General features: G+C 62.5%; 1 protein-coding gene across 2 annotated transcripts in view; it reads right to left on the reverse strand.

The window, feature by feature from the left end:
- Positions 1–25,242, reverse strand: part of GSE1 (Gse1 coiled-coil protein) — a 101,791-nt gene extending 76,549 nt beyond the window's left edge. The window contains exon 1 of one of the 2 annotated variants that reach the window (XM_074913200.1): positions 23,219–25,242. In XM_074913200.1, the coding sequence (XP_074769301.1) occupies positions 23,219–25,162 (1,944 nt within the window). In that variant the 5' untranslated portion in view covers positions 25,163–25,242. The remainder of the gene's footprint in view (positions 1–23,218) is intronic. The other variant, XM_074913201.1, reaches the window with a different exon arrangement.
- Between the last annotated feature and the right edge of the window lie 414 nt (positions 25,243–25,656).

Consider the following 25,656-nt stretch of genomic DNA (forward strand, 5'->3'; position numbering starts at 1 on the left):
AGCGCTTGGCCCAACACACGCCTCTGGTAGCCAAGGCAGGCCCGTGGCTTGGCACCCACCCTCCCCTCCCCGCGGCTGGCAGGAGCCCCAGGGCGTGCGGACGGACAGACGGACGGACGGACGGACAGCAAGAGCGTTGCCCCCAGCCCTGGGGTGGAGGTTTAGACACCCACTGCCTGGTGCTGCCAGGGCACCCAGTCCTGGGGGGCAGGGGGAGGGGGAATCTTTAGCCCCCCCATCACCCAAGAGCCAGGGAGGACCCTTCACCCCCCTCCCAAGCACCCCTGACCCCCCCCCCCGAGGATGAGCGCTGCAGCCTCCCGGTTGGGGTGACACACACCCCAGGAGAGCCGCGTACAGGCCTGCCAAGGTACCGACAGACTATTTGACAATCGGGGGGGTGGGGGGTGGGGGCTTTAAAATTTTTTTTTAAATATAAAAAAGCTCCCTGGGTGGCGGAAGCGCGGCCCCACCAGCCTGCCAGCACGCCGTAAACTTTGCAGCAAGTTACACAGGGGGGCCCCCCCCACCCTCACCCCTTCACGTAACCACAACAGGTCAGGGTGCTGCGGGGGTCCCACCGCTTCACCCCCCCCTCCCCAATATGTGCCCAAGACCCCCCCAACATACCTCGCAGCAAGGTAGGGGGGGGCACACAAGCCTGGGGGGGGGGGGGGTACATCCTCCAACACGACCCCACTCCACACACACCCCACACACACAAGCAAGGACCCCCCCAGCCATGGCTGGCGCGGCATCCTGTCCCCCCCACCCCGGGGTAGGCTTTGGGGGGGGGGTACAGGCTCTCCTACCTGTGCAGCAGCGGCGCGGGGGTGCGGGCAGGAGCGGTGACCCCGGCAGCGAGCGGGAGGAGGCAGCGCCGCGCACACGCGCGATCAAACCCCGAGCCGCCGGCTGGGGGGGGGCACACACACCCCCCCACACACACACAGGGAGGAGGTTGGAGGGGGGGGGGGGGTCAGGGATATTAATAACCGAAAAAAAAGGCACTTACCCCCTCCCCGGGGCTCGCCACCGTGCCGCGGGGGTGGCTGGAGGGTGGCGCTGGGGAGGATGGGGGGGATCAAAGGCTGGCGAGGAGAAAAGGGGGGGGGGGGGGGGGGGTCTCGCCAGCCCCCGCTGCCTGCCACAACAAAGAGCCAGACACAACAAAAGCAGCATATGGCCAGAGCCGCGCGGGGCTGTAAATTAAACATAAAGGGAAGATTAGATAATTAATGAGCGCTCCCGGGCCGGCCCGGGGGGAGGGGGCTGCCTGCTGCGGGGAGCCCTTCGCCCCGCGCCCAGCCCCGACGGGGAGGGGGTCGGGGGGACGGCCCCGGAGCGCAGGAGGCCCGGGGGATGGGTTGGGGGGGGCCCGGGGGGGGGCACCTGTTGGAAGGGGAGGATGGGCAGAGGCCGGATCCAGCCTCGCCAGCTGCTCCGGGGCGCAGCCAGCGCCTAAGAGGATTAACGGGGGTGAACACCCCCCCCCCCCCCCACACACACACACCCCCGGGAAACAGGGCTGAAGCTGAAGGGCTGGGGAGGGGGGTTCCCCCCCGTGTGTGTGTGTGTCCCTGTGGGGTCCCACCTCGGTCAGGGGCACCCAGCATCCTGGGGAGGGGGGGGGGGGGGCATCCCGGCTCCCCACCACCTCGGGATGGGGAGCATGGAGGCACAGCTCAGCGTGCCCCCCACCCCACCCCTTTGTGTGTGTATATCCCCCCACGGCTTTGAGGAGCACAGAACCCTTTGAAATGCCCCAAAACCCACCCCCCCCCCCTCCGCTTGGCAGGAGGGGAAACTGAGGCAGGCGGGCGGTGGGGCCACGCTGGCAGCTCAGATCTCCATGGGGACACATGGGGGATGTCCCCTGCGACCCTGGGACATCACCACCGGCATCTCCCGGCGGGTTGGCTCCCCCTGGGGAAGGCGGGAGGAGGGAGGGGGGGGTACCCTGGGAAGGGGGTGCCAGAAACACCGTCAGGCTCGGCCCTGGCCGGGGGAAAGAGTTAATCCCATTATTGGCAGGCTCACAGATGGCGGCTGCACCGATTCCCCAGTTTAGCAGATTTAACAGATAAGGCAGGAGGGAGGGAAGGAGGCGGGGGGGGATCCTCCCCCCCCAAAACACACACACAGCAGGGACTGGGGGAGGCAATAAACCCCCCCCCCCACACACACACTCCAAGCCTTAAGAGCCTGTGAGCAGCTGGGGGGGCTCCCCGCGGGCACCACAGGGCACAGCCGCGATGCCGGAGGGGTGCGGCGCGTGCAGGATGCGCCCAGGGAGCCCCAAACCCTTTGGAAACGTGAAATCCATCCACCCTGCCCTGGCCAAGGGGTGGCAGACGTAAGGCGGGGGACTTGGGGACACCCTGGACCCCCATCTTGGCCCCCCCCATGCCAAACCCATCACCCTGGCAGAGCACCCACTGCTCTCCCCCCGTTCCAGTTTCTCTGGGAGGTCAGGGGTCAGGTCCCGCTTTCCCAGTTTGGGGGTATTTCAGCAGCTGCTCCCAGGTTTAGGATGTTGCATCAGCAGCTGGGGATGGAGCCTGGGATTAGGGAGTGTGGGAAAAACCAGGGATGGAGAGGCCGGAGCATCCCGGACACGGAGCAGAGAGGACAACCGAAAAGGGATGGATGGACAGATGGACGGACGGAGGGATGAGCAGGAGCCAACAGCTCCACACTGCTGCGACACCGGTGTGCACCCACGAGACTCCGCCTGAGCGTCTACATCCCTGCCACGAGCGCGTCAGGGCTCAGCGACATTCACCTCGCAGCCGTTTCCCACCACAGCCACTCCCCCCCTCCGGGAGCCGCCCGGGTAACCCCAGCTGCAGCTGCCGGGTCCTGGTGGTGCCCAGCCGGGCCGCAGCGGGCAGGATGAGGCCGGCAGCCTCCAAAGCAAACCTGCCCGCTCTCCTTTTCAGCTGTTGCACAACACCCCGCCTTTGATTTTGCAGGTGGCGGGGCAGCTCAGGGCAAACCGTGATGCCCGGCCTGGTACCCTGCAAAGCAACACCCCCACCAGCCATCCCCACCAGCCCCCCCGTGACCCCCTTTGTCCCCCTACAGGGATGGGGAGGACACACGCAAGACATCCCCTTGCAGAAGGCGTGGAGTTGCCATGCCAGAGGTTGCCACGGCAATGGAAAAGTGGGAATCTGGGTGGAAAAGGGAGGGTGATGTGATCCCGCAGGGCTGCAGGGGGGGGGCACAGCACGGTGCTGTGCCCCCTCCCCCCGCCTCCAGAGCCCCAAAGCGCAACGGGAGATGGGTCGGGGTGCTGTGGCACTCCCCCCATCTTCTGTGCCAGGCAGGGATGAAGGATGGCACCCACCCCCTGCGCCCAGCCTGGTCGCGCTGCTCGTGGCGGGGTGCCCCCATGCCACCCCCCTCCGCTGCCATCTCCTTCAGGGGCCGCTGGCAGGTTTGGGGGTGCAGGGCACGGAGGGAGCACAGCCCCAGCACGGCTCGTCTGGGTGGCAGCAACACGAAGACAAACCTGGGCAGCGTCTGACCCCCGGCAAGAGGGGGCAGCCCCAAAGCCTCGGGGACACACTGCGTTTAGGGGTCCCGGGGAAAGCCCCGATGGGCGCCCCATCCATGCCATAGTGCAGGATGAGGCCCGGGGCAATACCAGAGCTGCCAGGAGGGAGGGCAGGCTGCTCCCCAGCCCCGCCGTGCCTCAGTTTCCCCTGCCATTAAGGCCTTACCAGCCGCAGGCAGGAACGCTACAGGCAGTTGTACTGGCAGCCACCCAGCCCCGCGGCTCACCGGGCCAGCTGGGAGCAAAGACGCCAGCCCTGCTTTTGAACTTGCCCACGTGGGAGCTCCAGCACAGCTCCCAGCGGACCCACCCCACCCGCCGGCACTGGGGAGAGGGCATTCATGGGCCAGACTTCATGCACCCCCCCCTCCAAATCCTGCTCCTCACTCCAGGCACCCCCCAGCCAGCTCAGGAGCCTCTCTGTGCCGCACTAGCCTGGTTAAAGCCCTTGTAAACCCACCCTGGGGACCCCCGGGCCTGGGGAGCCCCGATTGCTGCCTCCATCCCACATCGGCACAGGGCTCCCTGTGCCAGAGCATCCTCCCTCTGGAAGCAGCTCAGCCAAACCCCACTGCTCCCCCAAACCTGGGTGCTGGGATGTTCAGCCATCCCCAAGCTCTCGGGGAGGGGGGTTCCCCCACACCGGGGCCAGCAGCATAGTGCAGGGACACGTCCCCCCCGCCCCGCCACGCAGCAATTTTCCCTACAGAAGAGATCTGACGATCCATCAGCTGGGAGCAGACAGGTTGAGGCTGGGAGCTGCCTTCCCTGTGCCAGCCCAGACAGAGCTCCCAGGGGACTAATACCGGCATGTAAATATTAGATACTTTTGTCTCCTCCGAGACCAATTACACAAATCGTGGCAGCTCCCGCAGGACTCTCCGCTTCTACTTACTGTATCATCATTAACAGCTTATTAGAGAACAGCTGCTCAAAGAGGGGCGGGAGGGGGGGGAAAAAAGAAAAACCAAACCAGGAGGAGAGACGTGCAAGGAGACGTGCACGTAGGAGGACAAGCTGGGAAGCGTGACCTCCACCCTGCCCCGGCACCCTGGGCCACCCGCACCCATCCCCGCGGTGCCGCCGGCCTGCCCAGCCCTCTCTGCAACCTCAGCAGCGGGGACCGGTCCGAAAACTGTGTTGGGATGTGCTGTGGGTTTCCCTGGAGGTGCTGGGAAGGGGGCAGAGGGATGGTCCCTGGGGGTGTCAGACCGTGCTGCGGGCTGGGGACAGCAGCGAGGTGGCTGCGGGACCTGCGGGGACAGCGGGAGCTGGAGTGAAGCCACCAAAGCAGCCTGGCACCCCCCCCTCCCAGCAGGGTATAGAGGGGCTGGAAGGTCCCTTCCTGCCTGGGAGGGTGTTTATTTGTCACCTTTGGGTGCTTGTCACCTGCCCCAGGGCAGCAAGTCCTCCCCGGGTGGCAGGAGCCGACAGGTCTCATACTGGGGGGCGCATGGGGGCAGGAGGGGGACGCTGAAGGCTACAGGATCAGTCCCTGCCTGGGGCAACACTGTCCAGTGAACGCTCCTCCATTCCCACTACTCTGGGATGGGGGGGGACACCAGGCTTGGGGTGAGCCCCCCCAGCACAGCACAGCCTCCCTGCACTCCCCAAGCCAGCTACAGCATCATTAAAAGGCACAGTTAATTGGGAGCAGGACACTCCTCCCCCTCCACCCCGTCCCCTGAGGGTGATGCCAGCTGCGAGGGCAGGGATCTTTTTTGGGGTGGCCCCTCCTGGCCCCTCCGAGGGGCAAAGCCCCAGGTGTGATTAGGCAGCATCAATCACAGCCCCACCATCCGCTAACGATGTCCCCTGCGGCCACCGAGGGCAGCCGAGGTCGCCAGCGGGGTGGCAGCGGGTGCCTCTGGGGCCACCCCGGGGTGCCCGCAGGCAGGTGGCCGTAGGCAGGTGGCCTTGCTGGGTGCCACGTCCCCCGGAGGGTGCCACGGCATGCTTCTGGTGCGCTCTAGCGTCAGCCAGCATTAATGCATTGCTGGCGCAGAGCATGGCTACACACGGACACGCGAGGGGACGCCTGGCACGGCCACCAGACCCCCTTGGGGTGGGGGACACGCGTGACCTCCTCCCTGCATGGGTGGCTTGGCAGGGCTTGATGTCCCATACCTGGGGGGGGTGGGACGGGTGGGCAGATGTCCCAGGGTGGGGAGGGGGCAAAAGCGATGTAACCACCCCACGCAGGGGCAGATGCTTTGCAAAGCGTGACCCGTGAGGCAGGAGGGGGAGTGGGGCTCCCCGGGGCTTTCGGGGGACGGCGGGTGAGCGGGGAGGTAGCAGCTTCCCGTCTGATTGCTAATTATCCTCGTTATTCCGTGTCAGACACTTTATGAAGCACCGGAGTGATTTGCTCTTTCCCTGTAATTAGGCACGTCGCAATTACCATCTAATTCAAGTTCAAGCTCCGCGTCCTCACGACCTTCCCGGCCTTGACACTGTGTCCCTGCTCATCTCTCCAGGGGGCCCCCTCGATGCCCCCCCCCTTCCCGTGCCTGGCTCTCCTGCGTGCTGGAGGGGAGAAGGGTACCACATCCTCGCCTGATGGGAGGACAGGGCATGGAGCAGCCACCCCCCCACCCCCCCAAAAAAACCCCCAGAGCTAAATTGGCTGACAAAAGCCCCAAGCCAGGTCTGGGGTCCCCCTCCAGGGACAGGAGGGTGACAGACCCCAGCAAAACACGCCCGAGCATCCTTGAGCCCTTCGGATTTTGGCCCGGCCGCAGCAGAATTGGGGCCAGGGTTGAGCCCCGGCACGTGGCTGGACCCACGCACAGCACCCATCCAGCTCCCACCGCATCCCCGTCAGGGTCATTTTAGACCCTGCAAGTCAAATTTAAGTTCTCCTGCCACATCCAGGTCTCTCCCTCAGCTCCCATTCCTGAGGGGACAACAGCACAGGCACAACCAAAAAAAACCCCACAAGGCTTTTTTGGGGGAAAAATACTGGAAAAAAAAAAAAAGAGCAGAAGCCCAGGCTGGCTCACTCAGGGATTTCCTCTCCACGCTGGGCCCACAGCATTTGATCTGGGAAAAACCGTGGCTCCTTCCAGAGCATCCTCCTGGCCCAGAGCAAAAGCCCTGCCGGTGCCGCAGCACCGTGCCAGGCCCCATCCCTGCACCCAGCGGCACCCGAGTCACCGCAGCGGGATGCCTTCCCCCTCCCAGCAGCTAATTAATCCTTCTGCTCAGGCAGAGCTCATTAACGCTGGTGCAGCACAAGGGCTGCTCTGGCTACCCGGCACGGCCGCCCTTCCCAGCGGAGAGCAAGGTCAGCACGAAGGGCTGTCCGGCACTGGCACTGCCACCATCCCCTTTGATGGCCTTTCCTGCAGGCTGGTGGTGTTTTTTCAAGCTTATACCATAGGAAAAAAAGAAAAAAGAAAAAAAAAAAAAAGAAAAAAGGGGGAGGGGGTGGAGAAAAGCCCCCCCCCCCGAGCGTGAACGCGAGGGAGAAGCAGCCAAGGAAAGCAGAGGAGTCAGCCAAGTGCCTCGCTCCGTGGCAGGCAGGGCGCGAGTGGGCCGCCCTGTAAATGTTTTGAATTTCCAAAACAGGAGGGAGAAGCCAAGAGCTGCCGAGTTCCCCCACACGCCAAGAAGGACAAAGGGCATCCCTGCGCGGCAGAGGCGCGGGCAGGCGCCCAGCATCCCAGCTCCCCCCCTCCCCACCCCAATCCCGGCTCATCCTCGGTCCCCTGGGATGTGCAGTGGCACGGGGGCCCGCTTCAACTCTAATTATAGTCGGGGGGAGGATTCACGGTGACACCGGGTAAGGGTGGGCGCAGGGCTGGTGGTGGCCCCACAGGCAGGTCCCTCGTGAGGACGATGGGTGGTTGTGGGTGCGATGTGCACCCACCGGGACAACCCGGAGCAGAGCCTGGGGTGTTTCGGCACATCCAAAGCCTCCAGTTCCCCATCCTGGTAGAGCAGGAGCCTCCCAGCTTCCACCCCCTCAAGAACCTGCTCCCTTCAAGGGCCAAAAGTGCTGGAAAAGCCCCGAAGCCGGCACGCTGGAAGCTTTTCTTGCTGCGGGATGCTCCAGTGCTGATCCCTGCTGCACACTGGAGGGAAATCCCAGTGCCCACCCCAGCCTGCTGGCAGGGATGCGAGGATGCTGCATGGGTGGTCCAGCCCCTCAGAGGAATCTCCTGTCCCAAGGGGCAACGCTGCTCCCCAAAAAGCAGAGCCTGCCCCATAGGAAAGAAGAGCGAGCTGTGGGAGATGGGGTGGCGTCCATGGGAATGCCAGCAGCACAGCCCTCGCGCTGAGGGGGGCCCCCCCACTGCAGATTATAACCTTACACAGATTATAATCTTAAATTATAATCTTCAGCAGACCCAAAACCCCATCTGCCTAATCCTGGCCCCCCCCTGTATAAACCCCTCCCTAGGTTTATGCCTTGGATGGGGGAGAGTGAGGCCGCCCGGGTGCCAGCCCTGCTACTGGGGGCAGGGGGGGGAGAAGCCGGGGGTTGAGCCCCCCCAGCAACGTGCCGCCGGGTTAGGAGCAGGCAGGGAGACAATATAGGGCCTATGCGGCCTCCTCGCCGCCAGATGTGTGTTAATAAGGCAGCTGCCCCCTAAGCTAATAAGGTCACTTACTGGCTCCAGCAAGACGAGAAAACAAGCAGGGGCTTGGCTGCGGTACAGCCTGACTTGGCACTCGCCGCACGCCGGCTTCCTGAATTCTTGCCGCTTCCAGAACAGCGCAACGGGGTGGAAAAAAGCAGATAGAAACCCCCTTCCACCCCCCCCCCCCAAAATAAAAAGCTCTCACAGCCCACCCACCTCCAGCATCCCCAGCGCCACCCTTCATCCCGAGGGGCTGGGGTGGGGGCTGGCTTCTGCACCCTGCTGCCAGACAGGCTGCGGAGCCCCGTGGGGACGGTGGGGAGAGGACAAACCCCCCTCACCCCCCCTCTGGGTTGTTTTATTCCCTGGGGAAAACCTCCCGGGAAAGGGCTCGGGTGGGGGCAATTCCTACAGACTTTCCCAGCACGGCGAGCAGAGCAGTGGGGCCCCCCCGCCACCTCCCTGCTCCCTCCCTCCCTCGCCTGCCCCCGATCATGGCGCCTACAACTCCCTTTGTTTTAATATTATAAAGCGAGCCAGATGCCGGCTTTAATCCCCTCAGCTGGTGAGGATTTGCAAACACATTAGGAGGCAGAGCCGCTGCGCGCCGGCCCCTCCGCTGCTGCTCCCCAGCCCCACGGCGCGTCGCCGCGCCCCATCTGCTCCCTCCGAAAGGGGATCCCGGCCCCTAATTGCCTTCTCATGTCCGGATTAGGAGCCGACAAGGGGGACATGGGCATCCCCTGCCACTTGCGGTTGGTTGGGGGAGCACCGGGAGGGCCTTTTGCTTCCTTTTTGCAAAGCCCCCGCCAGGAGAGTTTGGCGGCTCTGCCTCGGGCGACACGATGGCAGGGTGATGGGTGAACCCCGTGGGGTGGCAGGGATGCATGTGGGGTACAGGGCAGAGGTGGGCCAGGATGGTACAAGGATGACAAACGGTGTGGCTACCCCAGTGGTGGAACATCGCGGCTGCCGGACCGCAGCACGAGCCGGCTCTCCCGCATCCCCGGGATATTTCGGGCAAAGCTCCGCGAGTCCCTCCTGCAGCATTAACAGGGAAGGGAGGTTCCTCCCGACCTCCATCGCTGCCAGCTCCTGCTCTGCAACGCCCAAAGGTCGCCGCTGCGTCTCTTCCCCGGTGTTTCAACACACGAGGCTGAGATTGAGCGGGTACCGGCAGCGTCGCTCTGAAGTGAGCAGCTCCGGGGCCGGACGCAGAGCCAGGCGAGCATTTGCCTTCCCTCCCATCAAGGGATCACATTTATCCTGTGTGGCCAACAGCATCTCCGGCTCCCCCAGACCCTCACCACAGCCGGGAGCAGGGAAATGACCCCTGCAAAGTGGGGAGAGGGGGCCGTAGAGCCCCAGGAGCCGGCAGGTGAGAGGGATGTGATGACGGAGCGATAGCCCAACCCTGCAGCATCCTGACGGGGGATACTGCCACCAGCCAAAGCGCCCTATAAACCCCCTGCTCGCCCGCGGGCTGGCTCACAGCACACCCTTACACCTTCCCAAAGCCTGGGGGGTTCCTTCCAGTCACACCTGGACTTTGCGAGGGGGACGAAACAGCTCCCAGCCCTGCAGGGACCAAGAGTCCCCCTCCAAAATGCTGCTCCCAGGGAACCTCCACATCCTCCCCTGCCACCAGCCCCTCGGCAGCGCGGTTGCTCCCAGCCCGCTTGGTGCTGCTTGGTGCTCCCAGAGAAGCACCACGCTCCATCCCAGCACCAGCCGGGTGGGATGCACCGTGCCAAGGCCCCCGGGGGAGGTTGCTGTTCCAGCCCCCCTCCAGGAGCACACACCAAATCTCCCCAGGCTGCCCCAGACCTCATATTTGCACTGTAAAGGCAGCAGGGCTTTTTTGAGGGTGTGTTTTTTGGGGTTTTTTGGGGTTTTTTTTCAGACCAGGATCTCCTACATACCACTTAGCAGCCAGGAGTTCAGAGGGAGCAGAGCTCAGTGCTTTAAAACGACGCCTCGTTTGCCAAGAAATAATCCCAAGGAAGAAAAAAAAAAAAAAAAAAAACCACCAAAAGCCCAGACTCAGAAGATAATTAACTCCACAAAGCAGCGACCCCGAGTAGCTCAAATCTTTGCTGTAACTACCAAGACTCTTCTCCAAGGGCTTATTGCTTGCTGTCTGCAACACAACGGCACCAGCACTCAAAGGCCTCGGATTTTTATTAGCATCACCCCCCCAAGCTCTGCTGGCAGATTTGCCCCCCCAGCACACTCGGTTTGCTGCCTCAGCCAGGCACGGTGGGGGGCCCGGCCCCACACGAGACCCCATGTCTCCGAGCGGAGATGCAATGGGGTCACTCTCCTTCCCTCTACGTGGCTGCAACAGGGACATCAAGGATGTGAGGCTGCCACGGGAGAGGGGGGAAAAGGATGCTGCCACCCCCCCAACACCCTTCAGAACCCCCAGGCAGAGAAGGAGCCACCTTTCAGTGTCCCCCCAGCAGATAAACACGAAGAGAAGGGAGAGCAGCCCAACCCTGGGGGTGCATTTCAGCCCCCTCCCCATTCCCTCTCCCACCTTTGGGGCTTGGTGGAGGGGATGCTCGCCCAGAAGCTGGCACGGGTGACCCTGGGAGCATCACCCCCTGCCCCTTCCTGCCGCTCGACAGGGAGGGAAATAAAAGAGAGAAGAGCCGAGAAAAAGCAGCGAGGAGCCAGCCCTTCCCGCTGCCGCTCCCCCCGGCATCCCCCTTCCCCTCCCGACCGCGAAAAGCCAACATCTCCCCGCGCCCCTCCAGCCAGGGGATGGGAATGTGGAAGCAATTGCACTTGGCAAGGCAGCAACAGTGAGTCAAAAACAGTTGTTTGGCTTGTCAGCCACCCAGGCCCCGCAGCACTCTTGTTTTCCTTCGCCTGCCTTAACCCCTTCCAGCCCTGGCCCCTCTCCCCAGTGGGACCCGCAGCCCCCAGCCCCACCACGGAGAGGGGTTTGGTGCCAGAGAAAAGCCTCATCCCACCGCCCGCCCGCCCTGCTCCTAGAAATGGGATGACGGGCAATTCCCTGGCATAAAAAACCTGCAGTGAGAGCGTGCACCGGCCGTGCACCAAACCTGCCACAGTGCCGGGAGGTGCATGGGGCTGGCACCGGGCAAAGGGACATCCCGAGGCCACCAAGGAGACGGAGCAGGATGCCTGGTGCTCCTGGAGCATCCCCCTTGCTCGCCCCAGGAGATGCAGAGAGGCCCCTGTCCCTGCTGCGCTGCACGGAGCATCCAAGACAGCCCTTGGCAGGGTGAGGGGACATGGCCACGTGTGTTGGGGACCCTGCGCTGCCCTGGGGTGGCCGGACCCCCCGCACAGAGCCAGCCTGGTGGCGCGGAGCTATTTAAAGCCTCCCCCGTCCCGTTTATGACAGTTTAGCACATCCCAGGCTGCTTCCCACCGGCTCCTCCAGCCCCTTCCCTGCCAGCCATATGGCTGCAAGGCCAAAAGCACATCCAGAGCCACCACGTGCCACATCAGGGTCCCTGCTCCATCCCCAGGTCACCCCGCGCACCCCAAGAGGGGGGACCCAGGCCAAGCACTCAACATCCCCCCATCCAGCAGCATCACGTGCTGCTGGGACCTCATCTCCAGTCAGGGCAGTGCCGATTTGGGGCAGGGTGGGGGGACACCAGGACCCATTCACCCCCTCCTCACCACACAGGGACCACCATGGGGGTCAGGGCACCCCTCTGGGACCCCACTCCTCCATTCCCCCCAGCACTGCACCCCAAGACAGACTCAAAGAAGAAGGAGCTGAGGAAGGAGCCCAGGGAAGGGGGCTGCTCCCTCTCTCCATTGGGGGGGGGGCCCTCCCTGCACCCCCACAGTACAAAAGAGCCAGGACAAGGGGATGGATGTGGAAGAGTTAAACCCTCCCAAGGATGGGAGGAAAAGTGGAGGGCGAGCCTTCGCACCCGCCTGGGAGAGACAAAGCCTGATGCTAGAGCCAAGAGATGAAGGCGAGGATGCGATAAGAGGGGGAGCCGGGGTGTGTGCGCTGGAGCGAGGGAGAGGGGAGGAGGAGGAGGAGAGGTGGGTGATGACCAAAGTCATTGAACATTTTTTGGCACGCCTACCCCCGAGTATCCTGGCCGTTGGCCCAGCTCGGAGCTGAACTTAAACAAACTCCTGTTGCAGCCATCTGCTTGATTTTAAAATAAATCAAACAATCTGTTGAGCCGTGGGTGATCAAATTTCCATCTGTGCGGACGCCTGCTCGCCTCCTCGGAGCCTCCGCTTGCCTCTACCAGCCAAACACTCCTGGCAGCATGTGGCCTCCCTAATTCCTCCAGGAAAGGGAGAAACCGGACCTCCCCCCCGCACCCCGGCCCCCTCCCAGCCCTTCCCCGCCACCCTCCTAACTCAAACCAAGTGCTATTTTTACAGCCGCCCACCAAACAGAGATGTATGCTGGGTTTAAATGGGAGGAAAACAGGGCTGAGGAGGGAGATCCCAAGAGGTCTCGTGCTTCTCCATCACTGCCCATGCTGGGGGGGATTCCTCATCCCATCCCCATCCATCCCATGGGTCTGAGGGAATGAAAAGGAAAAGGGCAGCAGCTGCTGGCGTCGGGACCCTGCCTGCCCCGGCGCTGGTCACCACAGCGCAGAAGCCACAGACTGGCCAAAAATAGCAGCTGCGAAGCCAGGGCTGCACGGCTGTCCCCAGGACAGGGACATCAGGCACACGTCACCTCCAGGTGCCCAACTCCCAGCCACCCTTCCCAGCCCTCTCCTCCAGGCAGCATGCTGGCCCTCAAATCCACCCAAAAACTGCCCTGTCCTGAGCGGTTCCCCCCTCTTCCAGCAGCAGAAAACACAAAGGGAAGGAGCATATACTTGAGGACCTTGGGGCAAGTGCCTAAAGTGCCAAAAGAGGGGTGGCACCACCCTTTTCTGCTGTCCCTTTGGGTGCTGCAAGACCCTGGCTCACCCTGGCTGTAACCCAGCCACCAGCTCGGCACGTGGGGCCCCACGAGGGACATGGCCTCCACAATATCTGTGGCCCCAGATGCCCTCTGAGCTGTCAGTCCTTCCTCCAAGCCAGGGTCAAACCGCTGCTGGCATCACCCAGGCTTTGCCCTCCTTCCCCCCGAGCCCTTCCTTCCGCTCCGAGCGGAGGGCACCGGGCAGGGAGCCAGCGAGGCCAGAAATAGGGCAGCAAGCCGGGGTGGGTGGGGGGCACAGAAACACAGCAAAGGGACAAAGAGAGGGGAAAAATGTTCTGCGTGAAGAAGTGGGTACAATAAAGGATGGAGGGGGTTAGGGCTCGCTGTACCCTGGCAGCTCAGGTGCAAGAAGGTCAAACTGGTGAGAGCAAGGGCTGCCCGTGCACAGAGAGGGGAGAAAGGACATAAGACACATCAGGATTTACTCCTCCTCGAGGGCTGCAAATATCAGGGCGAGGGTCCCCATGGCATTGCGGAAGCAGCAGCGAGGAAGAGGAGGTGCCTGGGGTGCCCAGAACCCAAGGGCAGCCCTGCCAGGAGCCTGCGCCAGCGGCAGGGCTGCAGCAGAAACCTCACCCGTGTGGGATGTTGCCAAGCCAAGAGCCATCCTGGCCAGCCCGGGGCTGGGCTCGCCAAGCCACTCGCTGCTGGAAATATGAGGGAGCCATGGTGGGGGGAGCAGGGTGGCCCCCACCCTGTCGCAGCCCTCCCTGCTTCCCAGCTCTTGGGAGGGAGCAACGGGTTGTACAGTCCCAACTGTGGGCTCTGGGGGTGCAGGATCAGGGCTGAGAGCATAAAGTTGGAGGGGGCTCAGCAAGGGAAAAGCAGCTGGAATAAATAACACAGGGGCTTGTGTGACTCCAGTGTGTCCCCCCCTGCCACCAGCTGCCCACCCAGAGGACAGCTCTGCAGGAAAACCAGCTCCCAGGGGAGCCTGTGTCCCCCCAGTTGGGTGCTCACAGCAGGGGGGGTTGAGTCAGGGGGGTCCCCCAAGAGCCACCCCTGCTTTGCAGCAGCTGCATGGAGTAAAAATCCGAGCACAGCCCCGACAGGATACTCTGCAGGGAGCAGGTTATGCAGCACAAGCAACAGAGGGAAAGGGGGAGAGAAAAAAAAAAAAAAACACCACACAACCACCAAACCCCTTTTTGGAAGAGGAAAGGACTGACAGAACCTGGCCGAGAAGCAGGAGAAAGCCCAGATTTCCCAGTTACTGTGCAGATGTTCTGGCCTGAAAACAGAAGACGGCAGGAGCGAATTCATCTCCCCCTCCAGAGACGCCGCAGCCAGGGCATCTGGACTCTGTCTGCAGGCAGGAGCAGCGGCTTCCCCCCGGCTCCCCGCGGAACCCTCCGCACCGCGACGGCCGGGGCACGCCGAGCTCCCCCGGGGTGCCCACCCGCACCCCAGAGCCGGGGCAGCAGCGGCGGCAGCCGGGGCCCTGTCCCCACGCTGGGTTGACCTTGGCACAGTTACCTCCCGGGAAAACTGAAGGGCCTTGTCTTCATCGTGTTTTCACTTCGGGATAACTCATGCTGCCTGCTCCAAGGAGCCGGGGGTGGGGGGAGAGATGGAGAGAAGAAAATGCAGCTGGTTTAGCAGTGAAGACAAGGAGGGAGGGTTGGAGACATACATATATATATATTTTTATTCCTGGCCAGGGTAATAACTGAAATCACTAGCACTTGATCATCACTCGATGAAAAGCTTCGCAGCCGACTGAAGTCAGCCCGCTTCCAGAAACATGCTGCAAGCAGATGGGAGGCGATGGTGGCAATTTGCTGCTCGCCCCACACCCCACACGCGGCCCCCGAGACGCCTTGTGCAGCTGTCTGTCTGTCTGTCCCTCTCTCCGTCCGTCCCTCCCCGGGTCTGTCTGCCCCGCCACGGCTGCAAACCGCCGAGCGAGAGGCTGACGCCTTGGCTGTCACCAAAACGTTCCTGGCTCCAAGGTCCCTGCCAGCGACCACAGTGTCCTTGTGGCCAGTTCCTTGGGGACCAAACTGGCTGCTGGTGGCCTCCCCCCCAGAGCCATCTGCTGACATGCACCCCCATTCCAAGGGGACAAAGCCAGGGGGGATAACCAAAATCATTGTAGAGGGTCAATGGGGGAAGCCACCCTGCACAGGGCTGCGGCAGAGCCCAGGCTGTGCCATGAGGTGCAGTGGGTCCCATGGGGACGGGCACCCAGCCCTAGCTGGGGCTCGAAGGGGTGAGATGCCCCCGCAGTGGAAGTCCCCGGCCCCAAAGGCAGCAGGTTCTGAGGACACAGCGGGTGCCACCATGCCGGGACACAGCCTCAAGGGGTGTCACAGAGAGACAGACAGCCCTGGGAACAGCCTGGGCTGGGTGCTAAGCAGGGCTCAGCATCCTCAGCTGGGAACCACCACCACACTCCTGCCCTCCAACCACAGCAGGCAGCTGCGTGTCCCCACGGCACAGGGGGGACTCTGGCTGCAGGGTCACCACTCCCCTCTCCCCTAATGACCTTCCCCTGCATCCCAGCCAGGTCTCAGCCTTGTTTTAGAGCTAAACCAGAAGCCAAAAATTCACCAGGAGGAGCTGGGAGAGCACGTGGTGTTCAAACCAGTCCCTGCGAGCCCTCCTGCCCCCTCGCCATCCCTCACAGGGGGTGCTGGGACCCTCCCCACACACCCCCAAGGCCCAGCACCCTGCCACGCACCCCATGGCCTCAGCAGCTTGGGGCTCTCCCTGGGTACCGGGGCGGGTGCCACCGTGGCCAGCCCTGCCAGAAGCCAGCGGGAAGGGGCAGCACCGGGCCAGACGGCGATTTCCTGAGTTTGTGTGCGAGAGCTTGAATAACCCCCGGTAAATCCTTCGGCGGGTCCCCACCACAACCGGGAACGGCCCCTCCAGCTGTCTACAGGCACCAAACCGTGGCATCTCGGCAGTTCTCCGGCTGGAAGGAGCTTTCACACCTGCAGCACGACACCCCCAGCCCTGTTTGGCACGTGGTGCCAGGCAGCCGGGGGCAGCTGCGGAGCTCGCCCTGCCCCGGCACGGGTCACGGCACGCTCGGCACAGGCACCTCGCCGCGGGCCGGCAGGTTGGAGAAGCAAAGCCGGGGCAGCTGCTGCTCCGAGCACGCCAGCTCTATGGGTAAACAGATGACTTCAGACTCCCGAGAGCTACTAAAGCCCGGCAGCGCTTGCACTAAAGGGGAAAGGGGGAGGAAAAAATAAAGAAAATAATGAAGGAGAAGCGGCCTCATCTTCATGCCAGGATGCAGAGTGCACCCAGGTAATGTCCTCCTCCTCCCAGCCCAGCCAAAACTCCCTCCCAGAGCCATCCCCTTCCTCCCTGCTCTGCTACTGAAGATCCAGGGGAGGAAAAAAGTCACACCAAGGCCAGGCCAGCTGGAGGAGGCTGTTTATCCAGCCATGCCGCAGCAAGGCTCGCGTGTGCCGGGGCGGCTGGGGAGTGGGGAGAGGCCGGCAGAGCCGCCAGCACCGCGCTGGAGCAGCTGCTCACCCGGCAGCGGGAGCAAACCCTGACCTGCCCGTGGCGGCCCAGGCTGGCACCGGGGCTCCGGCGTCCTCTCCGTGACACAGGGAGGGGAGCCGGGCTCCGACACCTTTTTGCAAACAGGGGTGCAAGTAAGGAGCAGCACCGCATCCCCAAGAAACGGGCTGGCACCTGCCAATGCACCGCACCGGCTCTGCAAGGAGCCAAGGCACGCTCGAGGCACCGCTGCCGCCCGCCTTGGCGGCGGGGGGACCCGGAGCTGTCAGAGCCCTGGGCCGGGGCCCGGGAGGATCACGTCGCTGGAAGGTCTCCCGCCACCAGCTGCTCACAGCAGAGGAAAGCCCGGCATGGCTGGGAGCCTGCCACCGCCAGCCCAGCTCCGGTGACTCCTTCTCAAGCTCCCACATGCCAGGATACTCCTGCCCCACTACCCTCCTAGATTTGCCCCCATAAGGTCCCCCCTCCCAAGCCCGGCAATTCCCCCATGACACACTCTAGGGATATTTCTGTGCCATCCCTTCAATCCCAGGACACCAGTGTGTGGCACAGGCCTTTTGCTGAAGGGCAACATCTGGCCAGATGCTGCCCAGCAGCACAGGATGAACAGGAGCTGTTTGGCCAAGAGCCCTTCCCGGGGAACCAGGGAGCACCCTACTCTGAGCAGCACGTGCCAAAGGTGCTGGCAGGGAGCAAACAGACCCTCCACCTCCCCTAAAAAACAGCAGAGAAACAGATTCAGGGCACAGTGGGCACCCCGTGCAGCCAGCGAGGTGCAAACAGGCTCCTGGCAAAGCAGCTGTGCCCAGGAGGTCCCCAAAACCTGCTCGGGAGATGGAGATATCTCCTTAGTCCCAGCTCAGCCCCCAAGGATGATGGCAGTGGGGGTGCTGGCACAGGACCTAGCTGGCATGTTGGCGGGTACAGGACAGTGAAAAGCCAGCTCCTGCAAAACCAGACACCCACACTGCTACTGCAGGGAGGTTCCTCCACGCTGGGAAGCAGCTGAAGAGCATCCCAGGCTGCCCTCCACAACTGTGCTTCCCGCATGGCCAAGAAAGGCCAAGTATCTGGACAAAACATCTGTCTGTCTGCAACAGCCAGAGCCGTCTGTCCATCCCTCTACCCCATCTCCCGACTTGGCCGTGGCTTCACACCAAGCAGAGAGGCTGCTGCAAGACGCTCCAGTGGTTGCCAAAGTGTTTACACTGCAGGGGACCAGAGCAGAGCCGGTCCCTCTCCCCGGGGGGGCTGCAGGGGATATTTCGGGGGGTGCAGCAGGGTTTCCTGGGCAGCACGCCTTTCAGGGCAGCGTTTTTGGCAGGTGCCTGCGGGAAGAGAGGCAGCGCTTGAGCTGCCAGTCCTCCGCTGCTGCTGCTTTTGGGAAAGGGATAGAGAAGGCAAGGGGCGGCGGGGCGGGGGGGAGTAAAAAATAAATATATAGCAGCCAGCTGGTGAGCTGTGGAGTCAGCACAAGGTCTGGAGGACACAGCGGCTGGCAGCGGCGCAGAAGCCCTGGTATTTTGGACAGCTGGTACAGCAAGGTCAGCCCGGCCAAAGCAAAAGGCCCCTTTGCTGTCCCGTCCCCCCCCCCCCTCCCAGCCATGGCTGAAGGACACGCACCCCCAGGCAGAGACCCCAGGGGATGAGCCATCAGCCTGTGGGGTGACCCTGAAACCACCTAAGTGACAGGTGAGGATGAGGAGGGATGAAGGGACAAATGGGTGGAGGTTTCCAGCCTGGCTGGGTACATACCAAACCCGCCCTGACCTCATCGGCAGGAAAAAGCAAGCAGCACATTTTCCTCGTGTTGTTTCTTTGTTTGCCATCTGGGAACACGATCCCGCGGGAGGCCGTGCCCCGAGACATGAAGTCATATCATGATTATATTGCCACCTCCGTGCTGGGATTGAGATCTCACCCGAAAATGCCAGACCCGGTCGGTGTTAGCCGCAGCAAGCGCTGCGGAGGAAGCTGCTTTGCTGAAAGGCAACGTGAGCCCCGCTAAAAGCATCTTTACGTAGACATATGCTGCAAACAAGACAGGTTTATCCCAATAAAGTTGGCTTAAAATACCTTGGCCTGATCTTGCTCTGTCTCCGCTAGAATTAGCGATGGCAAAAACTGGCACAAGCACAGATACAACCACCAAAGCCAACCGGAGCTAGAAGCCAAAAAACCGAGATGAGTGACAGCAGCTCTGCTTCTCCCTTGCATTTCAGGGTCAAGCAGAAGCCTGATGCAGCCCCTGCCACCCCTCTGGAGCCCACACATGAAGCCTGGGCTGGGGATGCGCAGAGGAGCCATCAGCTTGGCAGAGAAAGTGCAACCACCCAAACCACCGCCAGTCACCAGAAGGTCTTTGGTTTGCTTCAAAATTAATAAAAGATGCAGACAAGCCAGAGGTCCTGCCTGCCTGGCCACAACCTGGGACCCTTCCTGCAAAAGTTTTTTATTTCTCGTGCCGCGATACACCCAAATATCCATACCCTCACCAGGAATTTGGCCCGGTGCAATACAGAAGGTCAGATGTCACCCTCCACCTCCCAGGTTTGCTTTCGCGGCATCCAGGAGTCTCAGCTGCTGCTCAGCATCAGCAGGACACGGTTTAGTTGAGAGCACAAGAACTCTTTGATGTTTGCCCAAAACCTTTTTTCAACAGCCAGAAAGAAAATGCCCACCAACAGCTGTAAGCTCAAGGTAGCGTTTTGGAAATGCAGTATGACCTTTGGAGCTTGTAACCTGAAAATAAAGGGCCAAATCCCCAGCTGAGCTAACAACACTGCCGCTGAGCAATAAACGGAGTAAACTCAGCCCCAGAAATCTGGCTGGGCCCTGTCAGACACAGCCCCACACATCAAAGACCCGGGTGTCCCCTGCAAAACAGGAACGGGACAGGGAAACCACCAGGGATGCTCAGAAACCAGCCTGAGGAACAGGCTGGAGGGATGGCAGCGAGCTTTGGGTGCTCACAAGGAGCAGGATAGCGCCAGCTGCAAACCTTGCCACGGTGCCACGCAGCACCCAAAGCAAAGCGGAAAACCTTCGCTTGAGTTGTGGTGGGATTTGAGAGCTTTCCAGAAAACTGAATTCAAAGGGAAAGAAAAAAAAAAAACAAACAAAAAACAACAACAAACCAGCAGAGTTCACTTCTACAGGTATGTAACTGGACTGAGAGCGGCGGCAGGCAAAGAGTGGAAGAGTCGGAAGGGCACAAGGAGCTTTTCCCAGTGCTGGCAGAGAGAAAGGATCGGAGCAAGCACAGAAGATGTCAGCCAGGTCGAGCACAAGCAGCCCTTGACCTGGGAGCGCCGGCAAGGCAGCGCTTCACCCCTCCAGAGAGGGCAGGAGGGCTCAAGGGGTGGCTTTAGAGGCCCCTTCAGCAGGCACAGGGACACCAGCCAGGCCCGGGCATTCTGTGTTTGATTCAAAGCCATCGGCCTCAACGGCTGCTCCGCTCGCAGCAGCTGCCCATCCCACAGCATCCCCGGAGCTGGCTGCTCCCAGCTGGCAGCAGGGGCTCAGTATGGGATGCACAGGGGGTTTCTTGGATCAGGAGGACAAAACATTATGCCTGGTGGCCACAGCCACCCTGAACTCGCAGCCATGCACTGATAGGAGCATAAATCCATATGGGTCACCCTCATGAGGGCATGTGGAAAGATCTGGAAAGAAGAAGTTCTCCTAGGGTACATCTGCACATCTCAGAGGGAACCCTGCTGGGGTACCCTTACCAAAGCTCAGCATCACCACTTTTGCTTGGTGGGAGAACAAAACCCCACGCCACACAAGCCAACAGCAACAGGGTTTCTGCAGCAGCCCCCCTGCCAGGCAGAGCTTACCTCCAGGAGACCCTCCTGCAGCAGGTAGACTCCCAGGCACCTCCAGAGAGCATCACCTGCCTCAACACTCCCCAGCGCTAAACCAGCAGCAGAAGCCCCACCCCGCCTAAAATACCAGAGACTCCACCCTCCTGACGAGCCTCAGATGTGGGGTTCCCTCGTTAGCACCTCCAGGCTGCCACAGAGAGGACCTGAGCCCCATCCTGCTCTTGCTGCCCTGCTAAGAAAGGGGGATGTGGGGATGTCTGGTGGCATCTGGTGCATTTACCTCAAGTTTTGAGCCATCTGGGTCAACCACCAGCTCTACGTGCAGGGGGGTGTCAATCCTGAGTGGGCCAAAAAGGCACGTGTATTCAAAAAATGAAGTTGCAGAGCTGCAAGAAGGAAGGGGGAGACGGTTTTAACTTCTTGGGTTCGTTCCCTCCTGCCTGGTTCCATCTGAACAGGGACCTGGGTGTCACGCAAGAGTGAAAGGCTTGTCCGGGGTGACTTTCAGCAGCAAGTGTGGCTCAGCAAGGGTACAGTTAAATTAGCCAAGCACCCTACCGAAGCATTAAGCCATGTTTTAAATAACCTTGACATCTGTGAGATCTCAGCCTGATGGGAAGCATGTGGAGTTGGGGAGGGAAAAGAAGAGAAGATCTTCTGGGCACAGCCCAGGAGTCACCACCAGGACAGGGCACGGACTGGAAAAGCCAAATGGTCCCTGGACTGGCCGTGCCCTCCCCAGGCAGCTCTGCCTTGCCTCCTGCCACCCTGCCCGGTAGAGCAGCCTCTTAATTTGCTCATTAGCAAACCCGGGAACAAGAGGGAGGAACTGAATAGCATCCCTTCCCCAGGACACCCTCTGCGTCCTCCTCCTCCCCCTCCGCCTTTCATAGCCCCACACAAAAGCTTTTCAGAGCTGCTTGGGTCGGAGACGGGGCTGCAGCAGGAGCCCAAGTGGGAGTTTGGGGCCAGGGCCGGCGGGGATGAGGACTGGCATGCCTGAGAAAAGCCAGGTCCTGGTGGGGGGGGTGTCACTAAGGAACCCTGCAGGAAGCACCCCAAAGCACCCCATGCCAGCAGCTGAGCTGGGACAGATCTGCTGTCTGTAATGTCCCCATGACGTGGCCTGGGGACACTAACAGGGCAGAGGAATGAAACACCAGCTGGGGACATGCGGATGCTCCCCCCCTCCTCACCATCTGCACCCACCCGGGCTCTGCTGGAGCATCACCCCCCCAGGTTAGCACCGCGGGATGCTCGCCTGACTCCGAGCCCTCCACAGCCACCAGCCCGCAAGGCCTCCAGCACCCTGCAAATGCCACCAAACCAGGGGACAGACAGACAGACAGCGCAGCCGTGACCACGTGGGCATCGCCCCGCGCCAGCTCCAACACCCAGAAAGTCTCCACCATCTCGGACCCCTCGGCACACAGCGAGTGGCAGCGACGGGAAGCAGAATTCCGAAGCCTGAAAATAAATCATCTGCATCCACAAAATGACCTGCAATGATGTCAGGGGCCTGGGGGAAACCGCCTGAAAGCAACGGTTTCCGGAGGATTCCCACCGCCGGTGCCAACCCAACCTCCCGTGCCATCTCTCCGCGTCGGCACCGTGCACCGACCCTCCGGTGCGTGCGGCTCCGGCCTGGGGGTTTTCCAAGCAGCGTCCCCCCAGCTTGGGAGCCGGCACGACTGAAAGGAAAATTATACTTGTAACCAGCCAAGGGAGAGCGTGGACTGGACAGAAAAGGAGCGCTGTCTTGGAAGGGCTGGTTTACATTTCTAAAGAAAATGCCAGTGCTTTGGAGAGCCACAGGGTTCTGGCGACGAATGGAGCCGAAAGGCTTTGAAAACGAACTTGGGGATTTAGGATGCTGGGATTTTACAGAGCCTGGCCTGGGGCCTGGTTTGCAGATACAGAGCAGAGGCTCTCCAGCACACTCCTCCAAGCTGGAAATCTGGGGGTAAAAGCAGTTATTCCCCCATCCCACAAGAAAGGCAAGCTTGCGAGGGTACCCTTTGCTCTGCCGTGCCGCTTTCTAGGTGATGCCCCCAAAGCCCCCTGCGTAACCCCGGCGGGAGGTGCAGAAAAGAGCAAGCCGGGAAACCAGCAGCACCCCGGCGATGACACCCATGGCACCCCTCAGGGCTGCAGGGCTCCGTTGTGGGGGCTCGGGGGGTGCAGGGGGCTGGAGGTACGTGGGGATGCTGCCAGGGGAGGTACCTTGCTGCAGGATAACCAAAGCAGCACAGGTGGGGGGCACCGAGCCTGCACATCGGCCCCCCACTCCCTGCGGGAAGGGCTGGGGTTTCTCCGAGGGAGATGCCATTTGATGACGGAGCCTTAGAAAACTGGAGATAACTTGGGAAGTTTCCTACGACGGCGCAGGCCACGCGCTCCTTGGAGCTCCCTGAGGATGCTGCTGCCGAGGGCAGGCTGGCCAGCCCTCCCTCCCCTCCCACCACCCGACGGCGAGCGGCACGGGATGAGGATTTTGTCCGTGCTGACCCCCACCTCCCCTGCGCAGGGCTACGAGCGAGCAGGCACCAATAACACAGATCCACGCTTCTGCAAGAGGACAGGTCTTGGCTCTCCCCACCTCTTGGAAGGATTTTTATCTGTTCCTTCGCAGCTTGACAGCTCCAAAAGTTCATTGCTAAAGGCACCCCATCCATTAGCGTTTGCCCCCAGGGACCAGACCCGAAAGAAGAGCATCCATCTATGTCACCGCTCCACCTCCAACTCGTGCCAGAGCTGGGAAACGCCGGGAGGGGAGGGATGGGGTCCGGGCCAACGGCCTTACCTTGGGGAGGAGAGCCGAGGGTGCCGCCGCCAGCAGCTCTGGCGGGGTCATGCTCTTGCCGGCCAGGACCACGGCACCGCACTCGGCACAAGCGCCGATGGTCAGCTGCTTCCCATCATCCACCAGCAAGCTGTTGGCCACGCGGAGGGTGTAGAGGAAGACGGGCAGCCTGGCCACTTGAACCGCTTTTAATCCAAGGCATCGCTTCTTCTCCTGCCGGCAGAAGAAGCAGACGAAGGTCTCCACTTTGTATTGCCGGGACCAGGCACTGCTGGGGTGGTGGGAGTTCCTGCCCTCGTGCTGCAGCCACTGTCCCAGCAAGTCGTGGTAGCAAAGGACACAGGTGGCCACCAGCCCGGTGGCGTCGGCTGGTCTGGCCCGCGGAGCGGGCGGGTAGACCGTCAGGAAGGGGAAAAAGGGCTCCTTCTCCCCAAACCTCCCCGGCGGGTTGACGTTGAGCTGGAACTCTTTGCCGGCTCCCAGCTCGGCCCCGCAGATGTAGCAGACGGAGGTGGGCCCAGGCTTGACGGCGGGGTGGCCACCGGGCTCACCGGCCGAGAAGACCTGGTGGTACCTCCCCAGGAAGCTCTGCACCGAGGTGATGAGCTCCTCGTTGTGGCAGGCCCTGTACATGGCCCACAGGTCCTGCAAAACCCCGAAGCACTTGCGGCAGCTGCTGACCTCCCAGTGCTTGTTCAGCCCCTTGGCGCCGGGCGGGCAAGGCAGGAGGCTGAGAAAGGGGAAATGCATCGTGCTCTTGGCGTTGCCGTTGGTGATTTTGGCCGCCACCGGCCTCGCCTCCTTGCCGCACTCTTCCCCGCAGAGGTAACAAGCCTCGGGCACCGGCGGGGCGCCCGCCCCGTCCTCCTTGTACCCTCGCCGGCCCTTGGCGGGCATGGCACCGGCGCTGAGGGGCACCACGTAGAGCCGCTGCAGCACGGGCACGTTGGCCAGCTCGAAGCTCTGCCACTGCTGCATGAGGGAGGCGAAGCAGCAGGGACACACCAGGGTGCTGCCGGCGGGCGAGAGCGGCTGGGCACCCGGCGGGGGGGTGTGAAGCCAGAGGAAGGGGAAAAAAGGTGCCGTCGAGGTCTTCTCCTGCTTCTGCACGTGGACGCGGTGCTGGGCGGTGGGTGACAAGGGGGTGCCGCAGACGTAGCAGGCGGTGCCCGATGCCCAAGCGGGCCGCTCGCCGCCGCCTTCCTCCTCCTCGTCCTCCTCCTCCTCCTCGCTGGTGATGTTGATCTCGCTGTCCTCCGAGGAACAGCAGGGTGGCCCCCGCTTACCCGCCGCCGCCGCCGGGGGGGGCCGCGCCGCGCCGCCCGCCCCCTCGGCCTCCGAGAGGGGCTCGGCGTCGGAGAGCTCGGAGAGCTCGGAGCCGGCTGCCGGCTCCTCTTCCTCCTCCTCTTCCTCCTCCTCCTCCTCCTCCTCCTCCTCCTCCTCCTCCTGGCCGGCGGGGCGGCGCGGCGGCGCGGCGGGGTCCCAGCCGGTGGCCCCCCGCCGCAGCCCGGTTCCCCCCCCGCCTCCCGCCGCCGCCGCCTCGCACTGATGGGGCCGTTTGAGCCAGTACATGCGCTTCTCCACCGGCGTGCGGCTGCGCTCGAAGGAGTCCCACTGCTCGCCCAGGAAACACCGGCAAACGGCGCAGACCAAGGCGCAACCCTCCGCCGAGACGGCGCGGGCACCGGGCGCCGGTTCCTGGTGCTGGAGGAACGGGAAGAAGGGTCGGTGGTCGCGGGGGGGTCGAACTTGAAGCTTTAGCTCTTTGCCTCGGCTGATGCCGCCGCCGCAGATGAAGCAGCAAAGCGGAGGTGCCGGCGCTGGAGGAGCCCCGGGGCCGCCCGCCGTCACCGTCGTGTCGCCGGTCGCCAGCGCGGCCATCAGCCGCTGCTTGCGGGAGAGCGGCCCCGCCGCCGCCGCCGCCCCCGGCCCCGCCGCGCTCATCGCCGCCCCCGGCTCATCCCGCGGCTCCGCCGGACACGCAGGCTCGGGGGGCGGGTTTGCAGAGCGCTCCCCCCCCAACCCCCCCCCCCCCCCCTTCCCGCCGCCCGCCTCCTCCCGCCGCGGAGAAAGCAACCAGAAGGAAAGAAAAAAAAAAAAAAAAGCCACCAAAAAATACCCCCAAACAAGAAACAAACAAGAACAACAACAACAAAAAAAAAACAACAAAACGGAATAAAAGTTCGGTGCGAAAGTTTGGGTCCCGCTGGCGGCGCGGAGGAAGGGCGGCTGCCCGCCGCCTCCCGGCCCCGGCGCCCCCGGCCCGGCTCCTCCCCGGCCCCCCCCCGCCGCGACCTGCCTGCGAGGGGGGAGCCGGGGGGAAGGACCGAGCCGCCCCCCCCCCCCCCCCGCCCGGCTGGGAGCTGCGGGGGGTGCTAAAGGGACCCCACGGCGTGTGTGTGTGTGTGTGTGTGTGTCGGGGGGGGGTGTATTTACAA

Source organism: Athene noctua, chromosome 9 (assembly GCF_965140245.1).
Source record: "Athene noctua chromosome 9, bAthNoc1.hap1.1, whole genome shotgun sequence".
NCBI lineage: Eukaryota > Metazoa > Chordata > Aves > Strigiformes > Strigidae > Athene > Athene noctua.